At 33.5% G+C, this 20,581-nt stretch overlaps 1 protein-coding gene across 1 annotated transcript in view; it reads left to right on the forward strand.

The window, feature by feature from the left end:
- The window catches only part of ATRNL1 (attractin like 1), a 1,159,225-nt gene extending 1,139,098 nt beyond the window's left edge, over positions 1 to 20,127 (forward strand). Inside the window, exon 29 of the mRNA XM_031949462.1 lies at positions 17,047 to 20,127. Within this exon, the coding sequence (XP_031805322.1) occupies positions 17,047 to 17,171 (125 nt within the window). The 3' untranslated portion in view covers positions 17,172 to 20,127. The remainder of the gene's footprint in view (positions 1 to 17,046) is intronic.
- The last annotated feature ends 454 nt before the right edge of the window (positions 20,128 to 20,581 follow it).

Genomic DNA, 20,581 nt, shown 5'->3' on the forward strand with positions numbered 1-20,581 from the left:
TCGAATCTACTCGTGTATTTTGATGTAAATTCAGCTAGCCTGCAGCGTCTGTGCATCATCGTGACATGGTAAATGAAATTCCTTTAGACCGCCAGTCTGAAATAATGAATTGTTCCCCCAGTTAATTGTATTGCTTTGATAACAAGGAACTGTGCTGGGCCTAGAGAACACAATAAGTGGATTTCATCAGATGATTTGTGTGACGTTTTGAAAAATGATCTTCCATAGTGACCCAATTTTAATGGAACTATAACAGCATGCCCCAGGATGTAGCCTTCAAATTGAAGGAAACATCCCTGGGTATTGTTAGTGTTATGCAGAATGGGATAGTCAGCATGCAGCTGAGATCAAAGAGAAGAAATTCTTGGGGGAAAAAGAAAATTGAACCCTAAATAAAATACAGTAAACTTGTTTCTCTTTAAATAAAAAGAAAAATGTTCAACTATCTGTTATCACTTAGAGTTCTGAGGAGAAAGGACTGGTTTTGGAATAAGAAGATTTAAGGTTGATAGACATGCCCTTCCATGTATTTTCTGGGTGACCTTAAGCAAGCCACTTAATCTCTCATTTTAGTTTCTTCTTCTGTAAAAATGCTAATAACTGTGCTTCAAGTACATACCTATTATTAGGGTTGTTGTATGCTCAGAGATCTCAAACAGAACAACTTAGTCCTGACCTCAACTAGATTAAAATACAAAATTTAAGAAAAACTTTTTAAAAACAATATAGCCTAGATAATGTTAATTTGTGGCTTTTTAAGTCTATATATAGCCAATAGAGATCCATTTCTATTGGTTTGACACCACTGGTAGGAAATCTCAGAGATCCCTTTTAGGGGCAGATCTATGATCCCAAAGCCAAAGAAATGTTCACAATATTACATCAGAAATTATTATTGTTCAGTCATTTTTCAGTCAATACTTTATGTCCCCAAATACTGGAATGATTTACCATTTCCTTCTCCAGTTCACTTAATAGATAAGGAAACTGAGGCAATTGAAGTTAATTAACTTACCCACAGTCAGACGCTTGTAACTGTCTGAGGCCACATTTGAACTCAGGCCTTCCTGATTTCAGGTCTAATATTCTATCTATCCAATATACCACCTAGTTGCCCTACCTCAGACGCAGTACCACTAATGACCATACCAATAATCAATATTTTAGTGATATTAGTGAGAAAAAGTTATTATTTTCTTATACAGCATTATTAAACATATTTAGATACCCGCATTCATCAACATTTACTAATGAGTATAATATTTAGAAAGAGTTTGATCTAGTTATCATGGCATCTTTCATTAGAAGGGACCTCAGAGATGTTACAGTTTAGCCCTTTTTCTTTTAAGATAGGGAACTGAGGCCCAGGGAATTTAAATGACTTGCTTGAAGTTCCCTAATCTAAGTTTCTTCATCTTTAAGATGAGGAGATTAGATTTAACTACCTCCGAGGTCCTTTTCAGCTTTCCATCGATGACCCTATCACCTAGAAAGGAAATGGCAATTCTGAGACTCCAAATGCAATGGCCTCTTTTTATTCCACCTATGCTAATCTCTTTACAAATGCTTTTGAAAATTTTCTAAGATTTTGGATTTTTTTCCCCAAAATATCATTAATGCTGGTGAATCTATAAATGATGATAAATTTAACTTTCCCACAAAAAGTGTACAAGACACAAATAGCAAAAAAATAAATAAATAAATAAATAAAAGCCTGATTTACACAGTTGTATCCAACCACTTTTGTCTTATTTGCCAGTCAGATACTGTTTATGATTTATGATTTTCAACCTGAGCATGTATCCAATTTTAGAAATCATTAATGAATCCAGGAAATGTTGGTGAGAGGCTCTACTTTAATTAGGCTTTGGCCTTCACATACCCTGATATACAAAGATACAGTGACAGCTTTGGATTAGCACAGAATTTCCTGTATTGGCAACCAGAACTGTGTATTTCCCTTCTGGCAGTAGGTCTTCTGTCAGTAAGGCAATATTTGCAGCCATGTGCAAATGGAAAATGGATTATTTTCAGAGTTTCCTTGGACTAGGTAATATGGTAGTTTAATGCATGAAATGAGTTCATATTTGGATGTTGTGATGATTGAAATTAGTTTAAGTGGTCTCTGTCCACATTAAAGGAGACATAAACTATTTGTATTTGGCAGTCTTTATTTTAGATGGGGCCAGGAATGGAATGGTAGGAGGATAGTAAACTGTGATAGAAATATAATAGATCTGTGGAAAGTTATATGGTATGTGCCTGGATTGAACTTTTACCTTAGTTATAATACAGTCTATCACCTTTTAAGGTCTTTATTATTTAGATATGTTGTCTTGGGGTTGTACTTTTGTTTTGTTTTGTTTTGTATTTTTTGTCCTTAATAGCATGTTTTTTTCCAATTACATGTAAAGATAGTTTTTAACATTCCATTTTCCCTCTTCTCTCCCTTCCCCAAAACAGCAAGCAATCTGATATAGATTATACACGTACAATCACATTAAACATTTCCATGTTAGTCATGTTGTAAAAGAATAATCAGAACAAAAGGGGAAAACCACACCCCCCAAAGTGAAAATAGTATATATTGATTTGTATTCAGACTCCATAATCCTTTCACTAGATGTAGTCAGTATGCCATCAGGAGCCTTTGGAAACCTTGTATCACTGTATGGCTGAGAAGAGCAATGTCTATCATAGTTGATCATTACACAATGTTGCCGTTACTATGTGCAATATTCTTCTGGTTCTATTTACTTCACTCAGCATCTGTTCATGTTCATGTAATTCTTTCCAGGGTTTTATGAAATGTCCCTGCTTGTCACTTCTTAAAGCAAAATATTATTCCTTTACATTTATATATCATAACTTGGAGCCATTCACCAATTAATGGACATGTGAGGTTTGTTGTTGTTGTGTTGTTGTGTGGGAGGGGTGGTAGAATGTAGGAAAAAGTTGTTTTGTTTTCTTACCCATTCAGTTTCTCTCATTTGTTTTGCTGTATTGTTATTCCTATTTAAAGTCATGACAATTAAGGTCATCTTTTTTTCTCTATTTTTTCCTTACTATTGATGTTTATGTCCCTTTTTGTTTAAATTCTGCATTAGGTTCCTGGGGTTTGTTTTATTTATACTACTTTGATGCTAGTCTCTTCTCAAAGGCTATCTCCCTACCTCCTACCTACTCCTATTAACCTTCCTTATTCCATTTTTTAAAATTTGCCTAAGCTGTTGGTTTCCCTTTTTTATTTTAGTTATTTACCTTCTTTTGTCCTTTACTTTCCTATCTAGTTAAGGAAGTAGTTTAATCTTTTCCTTCCGCTTCCCCTCAAATCTTTTATTTCTATTTTTTTCTTTTACTGTACCATTCTCCAGAAAGTTTTCCTTTGCTCTTTGTACCAGTCATTATTTCTCTCTCCTTCAAGTTATTTGCCTAATTTTATTTTCTGCTATTTTTTTGTTTTTTCCTTTTTATGTTACTCAAAGGAATAATACTTCTAAACTATCTGGTTTAAGATCTCTTGTCCAATTTCCATGTTATGGCATTTCCCCATCTTTTTTTTCTACTGTGCTTTGAAACAGTAATTCATTAGGCATTGTCTGATGGAATCAGAGTCAGTTGTAGAAGTTGAATTTTTGTCTAAAATTTTAAGTCTTGGCAGCCAAGATGGTGGAGAGGACACACACATTTATTTAATCTCTGTCTTTGCTCTCAGAATTTATTTCATGACAAGGCCTCGGAATTAGTGCTTCACTGAAAAAAAAAAAAAACCACAAATAATTATCAACAGAAGACATCCTTGAAATTCACCAGAAAAAGTCTGTTTTTGCTCACAGGTAGGGGTAGTTAGACCAGGCGCAGACTGAAGGCAGCTGCAGCACAGCAGACAGAGTACAGAGCTGACTGACAAGGGTGGGATGTGATCTCAGCCATTTCTGTGGGGAGATCTTTAACACAGTGTTGGCTACTTTGCCCTGGAAGCAAGCCAGTAGACAAGCAGAAGAGCTGTAAACACAGGAGGTAAAGACTATAACCCCCAAAAGCTGGGGTCTCTCAGGACCTGGCCACAGAACACCCGTAGTATCTTAACATGCTCTCAAGAGTCTCAGAGTCTCAGAGCACAGATGCAGCACAGCCATTACTGTCCTGCTAGTGCCTCACTACTGCCTCCTGCAGTCTGTAGAGAAAGCTCGGTAATACAATCCAGCCCCACTCCCCCTCAAAAAAAGGAAGACTCCATTTGGTTTTTTGCTAGTTTGTTTTCTTTGATTCTTCTTTGACAAATTGAGCAAAAAATTAAAATGGATTGTAACTATTGATAGCTTCTATATGGGTAAAGAGCAGACTTTAAACCCTGAGGACACTAAAAACAGACTGTCTCCAGATGAATCCCCAAAAGGGTATATGAACTGGACCTTAACACACAAGACTCTCATAGAAGAAATTCAAAAATCTCTCACAAGAGGACTAGAAGAAAAATGGGAAAAGGAAAGGGAAAGTTGGCAAGAGAATCTGGAGAAGTCATCCCACTCATTTAAAGATAGAGTGGATAAAGAAATCAAATCCTTGAAAAACAGAATTAGTGACTTGGAAAAAGAAAATAGCTCTCTAAAAAATAAAATTGGCAAAATGGAAAAAAATTCCATAGAACAAAACAACTCACTTAAAAACTCATTTGGACAATTAGAGAAAGATATAAAAAAGTGAGTGAAGAAAATAATTCATTGAAAATCAGACTTGAACAAATGGAATTGAATGATTCGAGGAGACACCAAGAATCAGTCAAACAAAACCAAAAAAAATGAAACAATGGGGAAAAAAATGTCAAATACCTTCTTGGGAAAACAACAGATCTGGAAAATAGATCTAGGAGAGAAAATCTGTGAATTATTGGACTCCCTGAAAAATATGATGAAAAAAAGAGCCTGGACACTATATGCCAGGAAATTATCAAAGAGAACTGCCCAGAAGTTATAGAAACAGAGGATAAAATAGACATTGAAAGAATTCATAGATCACTTACTAAAAGGGACCTTAAAATCAAAACTCCAAGAAATATAGTGGCTAAATTCCAGAGCTATCAAACAAGGAAAAAATATTACAAGCTGCTAGAAAAAATCAATTCAAATATAGAGGAGCCACAATAAGGATTACCCTGGATCTACCAGCATCCACATTAAAGGATCGAAGGGCTTGGAATCTGATATTCCAAAAAGCTAAAGAACTTGGTATGCAGCCAAAAATAACTTACCCAGCCAAAATGAGCATTTTTCCAGGGAAGAAGAGGGACATTCAATGAAATAAGTGAATTTCATCTATTTCTAATGAAAAAATTGGAACTAAAGAAAAAGTTTGATCTCCAAATATAGAACTCAAGAGAAACCTAAAAAGGTAAAAAGAAATCTTGGGAACTAAAAAGATATAGAAAGAACGCATGTATAATTTGTTCTAGAAACTAGAGGTGGAAAGGAAATGGTACCAGAAAAAGGGTAAAGTGGGGATACTACATCTCACAAAGAGGCAAAGAAAAACCTATTATATCTGAGAGAAAGAATGGAGGGGGATGAACATAGTGTGTATCATATTCTCATCAGAATTGGCTTAAAGAGAAAAATATTAGGCATATTCAATTTATGGTGAAACTTCTTCCATCTAATTGAAAAGTGGGAGGGGAAAAGTGAAAAGGGAAGGATTAAGCTAAGCGGAAAGGAATACAAAAATTGTGAGGAAAAGGGGTAAGTTGGGGGAGGAACTCTAAGGTAGAGGGAGGGATAATAAAAAGGGAGGCCTGTGAGAAGCAAGTGGTGCTCACAAGTTTAATACCGGGGAAGGGGGAAAAGGGGAAGAAAAGGAGAAAAGCATAAGCAGGGGTTTATGAGATGGTAAGTAACACAGAATTAGTAATTTTAACTATAAATGTGAATGGGGTAAACTCCCCCATAAAGAGGAAGTGGTTAACACACTGGATTAAAAGCCAGAATCCTACAATATGTTGTTTACAGGAAACACACTTGAAGCAGGGTAATACATACAGAGTAAAGGTAAAAGGTTGGAGCAGAATCTACTATGCTTCAGGTGAAGTCAAAAAAGCAGTGGTAACCATCCTTATCTCAGATCAAGCAAAAGCAAAAATTGATCTAATTAAAAGAGATAAGGAAGGAAACTATATCTTACTAAAAGGTAACATAGACAATGAAGCAATATCAATACTAAACATATATGCACTAAGTGGTATAGCATCTAATTTCCTAAAAGAGAAGTTAAGAAGAAATAGACAGCAAAACTATAATAGTGGGAGATCTCAACCTTGCACTCTCAGAACTAGATAAATCAAACCACAAAATAAATAATAAAGAAGTCAAAGAGTAAATAGAATACTAGAAAAATTAGATATGATAGATCTTTGGAGAAAACTAAATGGAGACAGAAAGGAATACTTTCTTCTCAGCAGTTCATGGAACCTATACAAAAATTGACCATATATCAAAACATAAAAACCTCAAACTCAAATGCAGTAAGACAGAAATAGTAAATGAATCCTTTTCAGAACATGATGCAATGAGAATTACATTCAATAAAAAACCAGGGGAAAATAGAACAAAAAATAATTGGAAACTAAATAATCTCATACTAAAGAATGATTGGGTGAAACAGCAAATCATAGACATAATTAATAACTTCACCCAAGAAAATCACAATAATGAGACATCATACCAAAATGTGTGGGATGCAGCCAAAGCAGTAATAAGGGGAAATTTTATATCTCTAGAGGCCTATTTGCATAAAATAGAGAAAGAGAAGGTCAATGAATTAGGCTTAGAACTAAAAATTCTAGAAAAGGAACAAATTAAACCCCCCCAGTCAAACACTAAACTTGAAATTCTAAAAATAAAAGGAGAGAGATTAATAAAATTGAAAGTAAAAAAACTATTGAATTAATTATTAAACTAAGAGTTGGTTCCATGAAAAAATCAATAAAATAGACAAACCCTTAGTAAATCTGATTTAAAAAAGGAAAGAGGAAAATCAAATTGTTAGTCTTAAAAATGAAAAGGGAGAACTCTCCACTAATGAAGAGGAAATTAGAGCAATAATTAGGAGTTTGCCCAACTTTATGTCAATAAATTTGATAACTTAAATGAAATGGAAGAATATTCAAAAATATCACTTGCCCAGATTAATAGAGGAAGAAGTAAATATCCTAAACAGTCCTATCTTAGAAAAAGAAATAGAACGAGCTTTTAATCAACTCCCTAAGAAAAAATCCCCAGGACCAAATGGATTTACATGTGAATTCTACTAAACATTTAAAGAACAATTAACTCCAATGCTATATAAACTATTTGAAAAAATAGGGATTGAAGGAGTCCTACCAAATTCCTTTTATGACACAGACATGGTACTGATACCTAGACCAGGTAGGTTGAAAACAGAAAGAAAATTATAGACCAATCTCCCCAATGAATATTGATGCTAAAATCTTAAATATAATATTAGCAAAAAGATTACAGAAAATCATCCCCAGGATACACACGATGATCAAGTAAGATTTATACCAGGAATGCAGAGATGGTGCAATATTAGGAAAACTATTAGCATAATTGACTGTATTAAAAACCAAATTAACAAAAACCATATGATCATCTCAATAGATGCAGAAAAAGCATTTGATAAAATCCAACATCCATTCCTAATAAAAACACTTGGCAATGTAGGAATAAATGGACTTTACCTTAAAATAGTCAGGAGCATATATTTAAAACCGTCAGTAAGCATCATATGCAATGAGAATAAATTGGAACCTTTCCCAATAAGATCAGGAGTGAAATAAGGTTGCCCACTATCACCATTATTACTTAATATTGTATGAGAAATTCTAGCCTCAGCAATAAGAGTTGAAAAAGAGATTAAAGGAATTAGAGTAGGTAATGAGGAAACCAAATTATCACTCTTTGCAGATATGATGGTATACTTAGAGAAACCCAGAGATTCTACCAAAAAGCTATTAGAAATAATTCACAACTTTAGCAAAATTGCAGGATACAAAATAAATCCACATAAATCTTCAGCATTTTTATACATCATCAACAAAATCCAAGAGCAAGAGATACAAAGAGAAATTCCATTTAAAATAACTGTCGATAGAATAAAATATTTGGGAATCTATCTACCAAAGGAAAGTCAGGAATTATATGAGCAAAATTACAAAACACTTTCCACACAAATAAAGTCAGATTTAAATAATTGGAAAAATATTAAGTGCTCTTGGATAGGCCAAGTGAATATAATAAAGATGGCAATACTCCCTAAAACCAGGGATCCTCAAACTTTTTAAATAGGGGCCAGTTCACTGTCTCTCAGACTATTGGAGGGTCAGACTATAGTAAAACAAAAAAAAACTTCATATCCCTGGGTGAAGGGGATAAACGTCCTTAGCTGCCGTATCTGGCCTGTGGGCTGTAGTCTGAGGACCGCTGCTAAACTAATCTATTTATTTAGTGCTATACCAATCAGACTCCCAAGAAACTATTTTAATGACCTAAAAAAAATAACAACAAAATCCATATGGAAGAACAAAAGGTCCAGAATTTCAAGGGAATTAATGAAAAAAAAAATCTAATGAAGGTGGCCTAGCTGTACCTGATCTAAAACCATATTATAAAGTAGCAGTCACCAAAACCATTTGGTATTGGCTAAGAAATAGATTAGTTGATCAGTGGAATAGTTAGGTTCACAGGACAAAATAGTCAATAACTATTGCAATCTAGTGTTTGGCAAAACCAAAGATCCCAACTTTTGGGATAAGAATTCATTATTTGACAAAAACTGCTGGGAAAACTGGAAATTAGTATGGTAGAAATTAGGCATGGACCCACACTTAACACCATATACCAAGATAAGATCAAAATGGGTCCATGATTTAGGCATAAAGAATGAGATCATAAATAGATTAGAGGAATATAGGATAGTTTACCTCTCAGACTTGTGGAGGAGGAAGGAATTTGTGACCAAAGAAGAACTAGAGATCATTATTGATCACAAAATAGAAAATTTTAATTACATCAAATTAAAAAGCCTTTGTACAAACAAAATTAATGCAAACAAGATTAGAAGGGAAGCAACAAACTGGGAAAATATTTTTACAGTTAAAGGTTCTGATAAATGCCTTATTTCCAAAATATAGAGAGAATTAACTCTAATTTCTACGAAATCAAGCCATTCTCCAATTGATAAATGGTCAAAGGAATGAACAGACAATTTTCAGATGATGAAATTGATACTATTTCCACTCATATTGAAAGAGTGTTCCAAATCACTGTTGATCAGAGAAATACAAATTAAGACAACTCTGAGATATCACTACACACCTGTCAGATTGGCTAAGGACAGGAAAAAATAATGATGAATGTTGGAGGGGATGTGGGAAAATTGGGACATTGATGCATTGTTGGTGGAGTTGTGAATGAATCCAACCATTCTGGAGAGCAATCTGGAATTATGCCCAAAAAGTTATCAAATTGTGCATACCTTTTGATCCAGCAGCTATTACTGGGCTTATATCCCACAGAAATACTAAAGAAGGGAAAGGGATCTGTATGTGCCAAAATTTTGTGGAAGCCCTCTTTGCAGTGGAAAGAAACTGGAAAATGAATGGATGCCCATCAATTGGAGAATGATTGGATAAATTGTGGTGTATAAATGTTATGGAATATTATTGTTCTGTAAGAAATGACCAGCAGGATGAATACAGAGAGCCTTGGAAAGACTTACATGAACTGATGCTGAGTGAAATGAGCAGAACCAGGAGATCATTATATACTTCAACAACGATACTGTATGAGGATATATTCTGATGAAAGTGGATATCTTTGACAAAAAGAGTATCTAATTCAGTTCCAATTGATCAATGATGGACAGAATCAGCTACACCCAGAGAAGGAACACTGGGAAATGAGTGTAAACTGTTTGCATTTTTGTTTTTCTTCCCAGGTTATTTTTACCTTCTGAATCCAATTCTTCCTGTGCAATAAGAGAACTGTTTGGTTCTGCACACATATATTGTATCTAGGATATACTATAACTTATTTAACATGTATAAGACTGCCTGCCATTTAGGGGAGGGGGTGGAGGGAGGAAAGGGAAAAATCAGAACAGAAGTGAGTGCAATGGATAATGTTGTAAAAGATTACCTATGCATATGTACTGTCAATAAAAAGTCATAATAAAAAAATAAAAAATAAAATAAAATTATAAGCCCGGGTCCCATCTATTTATCTTATCATAATCTCTGTCTTTAAGATTATGCTATTCTACATCCTATCTCTGGCATGCTGTTCCCCATTTTACCATACTGGATGCTGACTGTCATAGGAACTCACACATTCCCTTTCCTGGGGTGAAATGAGACTGCACAAACTTTCCCAATACAAAGTCTATCACAAAGTCTTCATCTCTCAGAGAAAAGCAAATATCTTTTCATTAATGGGAATGTTTTTAAATGATATTTTCTTCCCATATTCCTAATCCTTATCCTCCTTTATATCCATCCCATTCTCCTCTAATACCTCGTCACATTTTAAAGAACAATGTATAGGAACTGATGTTCCTTCACTGTTTACCCAAAGACTTAGTAGAGTTAATACAATCTGTTTTGCTCTCACAAACATCTTCTTCCTCATTTGTACTCTCACTGTACCTCACTACCTCCCAAAAAAGACTTTGATACAAGGATGTTAGTATTTGATTTATCATTTCAACTCTTCCATAATTACATTTCCTGATTCTTTAGATTCCTTTTAAAACTTTAGTCCCTTATCAGAACTTTGATAGACTTTAGTGTTTGTTCGTTTGTTTTTACCATGGAAATCGGTTTTTTTCTACTTAAAAAAAAAAAACATAAAATAACTGATTTTCTTACTTAGTCTTTTCTTGCAAATTGTTCTTATTGACCTTTTTCTATATTTGGTGGTTTGCAACTTCAAGAATTTGCTCATCCCTAGTTTTTCATTTGTCTGTTTTTCAAATATCTTATTTATTTTATCCCACTTATTTTTCTTTAGTAATTAGGCTCACATTTGCAGGTTATGTTTGTTTTTAATATATTGCTCCATTTTCTCCTCTGATTTCTCATGAAAAATGAAATAATCCTATGTTAATTTCAATTGTCTTTCTTTCATACTTATTATGTTTCCTGGTTGCTTGCAAAATCTGTTTGCTGTTAACATTGTTAAATTTAATTACTTCATGTCTTGGAGATTATAGCATAAGATTTTTTAAAAAAATTTTCCTAATAGCAATCTTGCATTCTCTTAATTTATTTTTACCAATATTTTGCTATTTTATATAAGTTCCTGACAGTTTTCTTTTATTATTTCTTGCCATTATAATATAAATTATAAATTTTTCATATTCTTTTAAGGAGACCTTTGATTCTTCATTTAACTCATTTGTGTTTTCAAGATCATTTTCTTTGACCTACAAAGAATTTGTGTTATTTAATCATTATTGCCCTTTAATTCTCTTCTGAAAAATATTTCCATCACTGTAGTATTTTGGTGTCCCAAATATATTATTGTCTCTCTTAAACAGATTCTTCCTTTGGGAAGTTCTCCATCATATTTTCTATTTTTCCTTCTTTGCTATTTTTTTAGCTTTGCATTGAGAACTTTGGTGTTAATCCTAAACATTATTGCAATTTTTTCTTTAAGAGTTTTATTTCTCTTATGAATCATTTGTCTCATGGTCTTTGGGAAGTACATGTTTTTGGTAATAAGATAAAATTGCTTTGTTTTCCTTTATAATATAATGTATTTGACATGCTTTAATTTCTTGCAGAAGTTTTATTCATTTTTCTTTATGCTTTTAAAATCTGTTCTGTGATTGATATGCTTGTGTGTTAAATTTTTATTCAAGTTATTTTATTCAAGTTCTTTCCCTTGATCTTTTAGCTTCTCTCTTGTATTCCCCTTTCATTTATCTTTGTTAATCCTCCTCATCCTTTTGCTCTTCTCTCATGCATTGTACAGATATCTGAGTCTAGGATGCTGGATATTTCAGCTTTCTTCCAGTAGATTACCTGCATGTAAACCTGAGACCTATTCCTCCATTGAGTATCTTCTGAGGGGAGAGGACTGGCCTCAAATGAGTTTCTGTTCCCCTTTCAATTGGAACCCTAAACTTTGTTTCTATCTAACTTATATCTTTGAATTCATTGAATAATGTGCATTTTCTTCCTTTTCCCAAGACTTCTATCCATTTCCCTTTTTTCCTTCCTTATTGTTGCTCAGTAGAATAAGTATTTGTCACTTTCTGTGGATGGAGGAGCTGGGAGGAGGTAGCATTCAGTCTTTGCTTTTGAGGGTTTCCTGTCACTTAAACCTGAGTCATAAGCCTGTGAGTTCTCTTGCAGCAGATATATGGAGTTAAGTCTATAATTGTAAAGTGTAATTTTGCTCCTCCAGTCAATGATTTTAAAAATAATGATAGTAGCACCAACCCTGAAGTCAGAAGGACCCGAGTTCAAATCTGGCTTCAGGCAAGTAACACTTGCTAGCTGTGAGACCCTGGGCAAGTCACTTAATCCCAAATGCCTCAACCAAAAAAAAAAAAAAAAAGTAAAGATAGTTATTGCATGGAAAAAGTTACTTGAAAAACTGACTGAGATATTCAGTGGCACACATTCAGAGGGCTGTATTTGCCTTGTTGATTCAGGCTGAGTATAGTAAAAACAATTCATGAGGTCATAGGATAAAAAGATTTAGAAAGAGAAAGAAACAGAGAGATTATCTGGTCCAAACCTTTTAGTTTTACAAAGAAATTCAGGCTCAAATAGGTAATGTCATCTTCTAATGACCATATGGGTAGTAAGTAGTGAAAGGAAGAGAAAGAAGAGGAGGAAGAAAAGAACAAGAAAAGAAGAGGAAGAATAAGGAAGCAGAAGGAAGAAGGGAAAAGGAAGGAGGAAAAGGAAGAAAAAGAGGATAACAAGAAGAACATGAACAAGGAAGGGAGGAGGAGGGAAAAGGGGAGAGAAAGGAGGAGGAGGGAGGAAGAAGAGATCTGCTACTATATCCTGGTGTTTATTATAGATTTAACATTTTGGGAACCAAATTCTCCCTATAACAAACTGGTGTCTGATTGCAAATTAACTACATTTGGAATTTGTATGCATTAATTTAATCTTAAAAGTTCTATTTAGTAAGCTGAAAACAGCAATGAATTATTAGTACTCAAAATATATTAATAATTAGCATAAAATATAATAATAATTAGCAGCCTTCATTTAATTCATTCATATCACAAACAAATTTTTCAATTTTAATTGAGTGCTAAGTACTCTGTTAGTTGATAGAAGGAAGAAAATGTAAGATGTGTTTCCTTCCCTCATGAAACCTAAAATACATTTGTACATTAGCGTATAGCTGAGAGAAACAAACAAATGCTATGTGAAGTGAGAAGGGAAAGGGCATATCAGTGTTTATCATCTCTATTTTCCCCTTCCCTAAGATCCTTCTCATTTGTCTTTAAACAAATATGGATCTATTTTAAATGAATCTTTACATGATCTTGCTGTTCCCTCAAGTAACAGTCTATATATATCTTCCTTTTTTACTACCAAGCTTTTCAAACATATCTATACACTATGCCTACTCTCTTATCATTCCATTTTCTTCTTAATCACCATGACTTCTGTTCAAATGAATCTCTCAAATAGTCAGTTTTCTATTATTAGATTCAGTAGATGGGACCTGAGTCCACCACATTTAGAGTCATGTAGCTATGGACAGGTCATAACTTTCCTGTGTCTGTTTATGCATTTGTGCAAGAGATTATTATATGTGTATCTTCCCATCAAAATTGCTATTAGGAAAACATTTTTTAATGTGAAAAATTGTATTGCTAGGTTAGAGAGTAATCTTGTAATTTCATTGATATAGGGGATTTCAAAGACAAAGAATCTCTGCCAATATAAATCAATACTTTTTTGGCAATTTACAGTCTCAGAAACTTATCTAGAAAACTGAGATGAAGTGAGTGACTTACTTGTCACACAGCCTTGTTTGTTGTGTCAGGGACAGAAGTAGAATCCAGGTCTCCCTGACTATGAACATTGATATATATCCTATTGACTCTTACTCCATCAATGAAAGGTACAAAACTAAGCACTCTAATTTCTGGTTAAATTCAACAGCTTTTCTTGGATCTAATCTCCTATACAATCTTTAACATTGTTGATACCTTCTGTAGTTTCTGTGACCCTACTCTATCTTAGTTTGTTTCCTGTTTTGCCAACTTCCCTAATTCCTTTGCCATCACATTTGTATGATATCCCAGTGTTCTAGCCTCAGCAAGCAATATTTGATAGCATAACTAGAAAAAGAACCTACCAAAAATCCATAAGAGCTTCACCAATTTTTGAAATCTTAAATGAGACCATGATATTTGGAGAGGCTTGGGAGAGAGGGGGGGAGATAAAGTTTGTTTCTAGGAGCACTGAGTCATGTGATATACCTGCAAAGATCAAAGAAAAAAAAAAAAAGGGAAGAATTAATTTCAAGTCCAACACCTGACTTCGTATTAACTGAAAACTATTTGCTTATCAATGAAGAGGATTCCTTCAGCCTGGAGATCAGAACTCCTCCCTTGAAGACCATGGGCAAAATTAAAGTAGCTCATCAGATTTCACTGACTCAGAAAGAAAGGAGCCCAGCCTGTTGTTTCAGTGGAAAATTATTCAGGGAATTTTGTTTCTTCCAAGAATCTCAGAGGTCACAAAGTCAATCGGCCTATGAAGATCAGTTGTGGGATGTAAGGAATGTATTAGAGATTATATATTCAAGTTGGGAAATTTATTTTTTTTTACCATCTTAATTTTTCCAATCAAATGAAGGGAACAGATTCTTTTTATCTCTGTTTCTTTACAAATAGATATAAATGTGTATGTATATGCATGTGTTACACATGCAAATATATACATATTTCTGTATATATTTGCATATATATATATATATATACACTTATACATATATGTGTGAGTATATATCTTTACACTACTCTCATTTCTAAATACATTTTTTCCTGAACCCCTCTCCAGAGAGCTATCATTTAACAAAAAAACAAAAATTAAAGAGAGAAAACTCTAGTTCAGCAAAAACCAACCAACACATTAACTAGGCCTACAAGCAAGTGCAATTTCAGTTTTAGTTAATGATTTTTTTTAAAGAAACAAATATTCTCATGAATATATCCCTTTTTCCCTCCCATTAAGTATTTTTTTAAAAATCAAATTACCTCAATACAGGTCTCTTTAGTTTCATAAATTCTAAAATGTATGCATCTTTTTTCAAGTCTGTCACCTCATTCTCAAGAGATGAGAAATGGCTAGAGCATTGTTCCCAAAGTCAAGATCTGAGTTCAGACACTTTGATTAGCTGTATGATTTTGAGGAAGTCACTATGTTTCAGTAAAAGAGGGATAATAATAGCACTGACTTCCCAGGATTGTTGTGAGAATAAAAATGATAATATTCATAAAGTACTTTGCAAAGTGCCACAAAAGTGTTGGCTATTGTTAATTCTTTTGAGCTCTTGGTTTGCAGTGATCAGAATTCAAAGTTGTTCTTCTCCATAAAGTTGTCATTATGGTGAATAAATTGTTCTAGTTTTGTTCACTTTGCTCTGTATTAATTCATAAAGCTCTTCATCATTTCCTCAGAAATTCTCCATTTCATAATTTTTGTGGCAAAATAATATTCCATTTTAATTCATATACTTCTTGTTTAGTCATTTCTCAATAGAAGACCAGTCCCTAAGTCTCCAATTTTTGCCTATTACTGAACAGAGAAGCTATAAATAATTTTGTACATACACGTCCTTTTCCTCTTTATTTTTTTTTGGTTGTACAGGTCTCCTATTGATATAGCTGGATCAAAACGTATGTGTATTTTAATAAGTTTCAAAAAAATATTTCCAAACTGCTTCCAGAATGTCTAAAACTACCAAAATCTAAAACTATATTTATGTTCTCATAGCCCACCCAAGAGTTATCATTTTCCTCTTTTGTCATCTCTACTAGTATGATAAATGTGAGATGAAATCTCAAGTTACTTTAATTTTCATTTCTCTAATTATTATTTAGAGCATTTTTCACATTTTGTCTTTTGTATGATTTTCTTCTAATGATTATTCATATGCTTTGATGACTTCTCTATTAGGAAATGACAATTCTTTATATATATTGAATATGAAATCTGTATCAGAGAAACTTATTGCAAAGATTTCCCCCCTCATCCCCCAGTTAATTGTGAATTGTGAATTAAAATTCTCTGGCCACTATTCCTTAATATGTATATACAGTGTCCCTTTACTTAGAATGTGAGATCCTTGAGAATAAGGTCTCATTTATGTACAAAGGACCATTTTGACAAAGATTTTTTTAGTATCTTGAATACTTTTCTTATGCTACAGAACACATCTAGACAAAAGCTTTTTCTTTGCATAGTATGGCTCAGAAGTGCTTTCCTTCCTGCAAAATATCATTAGTTGAATACCCACAACATTAACTCATTTTCAGGTATTAAAAAAAAAGGGTAAGTCCACTGGAACAACTGAATATGATATTTTGTGAGACCCTGAATATAAATATTTAAAAGGATTTTTTTTTCCTGGGGCACGTGAGGTTAAGTAATTTGCCCAGGGTCACACTGCTAGGAAGTGTTAAAAGTCTGAGGTCGAATTTGAACTCAGATCCTCCTGACTTCAGGGCTGGTACTCTATCCACTGCTCCATCTAGCTGCCCCCTAAAAGGATTTTTGAAAGATGGTTGTTCCTCTCCTCATATTAATAATATTGCCTTTTCTTTTTAAATGGCCAGGTTACTTTGGAATTGATTTGCTATAGAAGCATTTTGGATAATAAAAAAAAAAGTATTTGAAAACTTTAATCTTTACAATAAAATTCATATGACAGACAAGAAATTAAACAAAATTGTATCTCCTTTAGTATAATATGACTAGATATTAAGATCTTTTCTTGGTTTCTTTTCTAGGTCTTGCAATTGCGAGTGCTCTCATAGACATTTCACAACAGAAGCCAGCAGATAGTAAAGATAAATCTTCAGGCGTTCGAAATCGAAAGCATCACCTTTCTACACGTCAAGGAACTTGTGTCTGAGGTCCAGAAACTGCACTTGTATAGTCTGTGTTATTGTTCTTTTCAAATGGCTTCCATTGCAAGCTATCCCACAGCCTCAGTTTTAATGGAGGCAAAAATCACTGATCACAAGTTCCAAGCCCTGGTCCTTTCGTATGTGCACTCAGCTGCACTCCAAACCAGAACATTTTGTGGACCCAAACACGGACATGAAATAATCTTTTATAAGAGCAACAGAATTGAAGTTCACAAACAAGCATCCATTTTTACGATAACCTTAAGCATATCAGAGATACATTTGCATCAATCATGGAAAAAAAAAGCTCTATGTAGATTACTCCCCTGACAAGGATAGGGGATAAGTATCATTCTTTGGGGAGGGAGGGGAAAGGAATTGTTATAAAACTGAAACAAAAAATTGTTTTTGATTCCTGGATGGTCAAAATTATACCATTTTCTTCATAAAAGTGAATTTAGACTAACCAAACATAATCAACAATTGAACCCATTGCTATGGATTTAGATATTGTTTTATCTCACTATCAATGTGAGAGCAAATCACTAAGTCAATAGAATGTAGATATTACATTAAACTCTTTTATAGGACCATATTATGTCAGAAAACAGTCTGGAAACAGGAAGATTATTTATCCAACTGGAAAGCAGACTCAGCTGAGCCAGGTTTGGTGGAGATCGTGTGCCCTTCCATAAGAGGCTTATTAGAATTCTGAGTGAAGAGAACATTCCTGCCTTCCATGCCAACTGACTAACTCATTATCAGAGCTGATAGAGCATGGAAAAGCCTGTCCAGCAATCAATTTCTCTCTTCTTTCCAAAAACAGCCTCCAATATTTCAAACCTAAAGAGAGTATAAATTGTTATTTTACAAGTATATAAGCTTCTGTTCCAGTATGGAAATATTTTAATTGCCTAAGAATCATTGCCTCACACCAAAAATGACCTACCTGCAGTTTTGCCAAAACTATAATCTTTATTTGGTGTTCCTCTCCTGGTTACTGAATTTTGTTTTGTCTGTACCTTCCACAAATGTAATTATATTTTAAAGTTGACACTTCCCAATTTACAGTGTGACCTCAGCTTCACAATCAAACTGTTTCACTTAGAAAATGATTGAAGAAGAACATTTGGTCGCCAATGCCAACAGCATTCTTGCCTCTAAACATGAGACCAAGATACTGATGGGCCTCCATGACCAGAGTACTGACCTAGAGCTAACAACTCCTTAAGGAGCCACGCTTACTGTATTCTCAAGGACTGAAACATCTCAAGCAAGACGAAAAGAAAAAGGATTTTACACTACACAAGTTGAACTGGATCTTATTCTTATGTGGCTGATAGCAGTTGATTCAAGCTAAGTACTTTTCCAAGAGCTTGATTGGAATTGCAATTTCTTAACTAAATGTGAAGAACAGCAGCAGAGGGGTCCAAGCCTCTTATAAATGACAATTTTACTAAAGAAGAAAAGATTTTAAATTATAATTGATGTTCAATACTTGATCTGTATTTTCCATTTTCTTTTAATTTCAAGGAGGTAATGACATTTTGCTGTTTCCAATTGACTGCATAGTTACTTGCATGCTATGGTGGTACACTAGCAGAATAAGACCCTCTTATGAATTTCTGTATTTATTTCATGCCATTTATGACATAGAAATTTGGCTTAATTTTTATGAGGACTGAATGTATAAATATATCAGAAATGATCATATAATACATAGTTACATCTTACACAGGACTGTTAGATTGTATCTAGCCATGACTCACTGTTTTTATAATTAAGCATTTATGGATTATGAATAATATGTATCCCTTATGTTGGCATGACAGCTCAAGTATTTTTCATGCATCAAAATAAGATTCATCCTTAGAATAATCCCATCAATATCCTGTGATTTTTTTTAATGATTATTTTGAACTCCTTCCATCATTCCACATCTAGACTTATTTTTTAAACTTTTGCTGGAAACAATCATTTAGTGTTACTATCTTAGAAACATTTAAACATATTTTCTTTGATGTTTTAAATGAAGATTTGCTCAAGGAAAAGATAAATAGACATAACCAATGATGACAAAAATAATCATTTAAAAATTGAACTATTTCACTGCACTGTTTGTTTCATTCTGTTTAATAGCAAAGATACAGTTTTGTAGGTTTCAGAGGAGATCTGACCTAACTGTGTGTGTTAGGAGATGGTAAGATCATGGCATTTCCTTGAGAGAAAGATATTCTCATCTACCTGAAATCCAACTTGGTTCACATAACTTGAAAATGTGAACTTTTCAAGATTATAATTTATATGACAATGGTTAAGACTGACAAGCATCAGATATTTTAATAGGTTGATTAAAGCCATACTGCATATCTTATATTGTGGTCACAATGATACTTTTATTATGCAACATTCTCATAACATGTCAAAGAGTTCTCTAATAACAGAACTCTGCATCCTCAGTTATGTGCATTTAAAAAGACTCTAAGCATGACCGGTAGCTCTCTGTCTGTGGCATGAGTGTTTTGCTTGTTTATCAGACCCAATGCTAGGCTACTGAAAATATGCAATTGATAGGGACAAAATTTAACAGCCTTAAATTATTGGTTTTCTAAGCAGCACATGCCCTAGATAGTTGTAAATCATATTAATATTGCTCTAGTTTGTAGATTTTTGTGATTTTCAGATGTTTAAAAGTATCAATTATCTAAATACAATAAAATAGTCAAAATTAACCTGGAAGAACTATTTGAGAAGAATCTAAGAATTCTTGTATATGGGATAAATGTGCCTCCAGATGGATTTGCTAGGTTTTTAAATAACCAGGACTTTTAAAGTTGGCTTAAATCAAAACCTAGTTCTATAACCACTGAATGATGTTCAGATACTTGTTCACCCATTTCCTGCAACATGCATTCTAAATTAATGCATTGATTTCTTGTCAAAAGTTATTTTTCCTTGATAGGAAAATCAGGAGCTGTTTGCACATAAATATTGTAAGGGGAATCTTTTTGTTAAGGTTAAACTTCATCCAAAATATCATAGATCACCTCTGAGATCTAGAAATTTCTAATGATGGCCACTAATGATTGGTTCAACAGTGACTAAGATTATATCTCTAAATGTGCCAATTCTATATCATTTATTCCATCATGATTTTGCTGAATTCATACTTAAATTTCTGTTGAAGTTAGTTTTCATTGTAGACTAGAAGGTACAAGAAAATGCAAACCCCTTATAATTTGTAATAATTTGTTTTGAATGCTGCAACATGTATTCTATCTACCTGGTAGACATATAATATATGCAGATCTTCAATCTGTTCAAATGAATTGCTTCTCTCTTACCTCCTTCATTTTTATAAATTTCAAAGGTCATTTTCATTAGGGTAAAGATGGATTTTTCTACAGTATTACAA

Source organism: Sarcophilus harrisii, chromosome 2, assembly GCF_902635505.1.
Source record: "Sarcophilus harrisii chromosome 2, mSarHar1.11, whole genome shotgun sequence".
Lineage (NCBI taxonomy): Eukaryota > Metazoa > Chordata > Mammalia > Dasyuromorphia > Dasyuridae > Sarcophilus > Sarcophilus harrisii.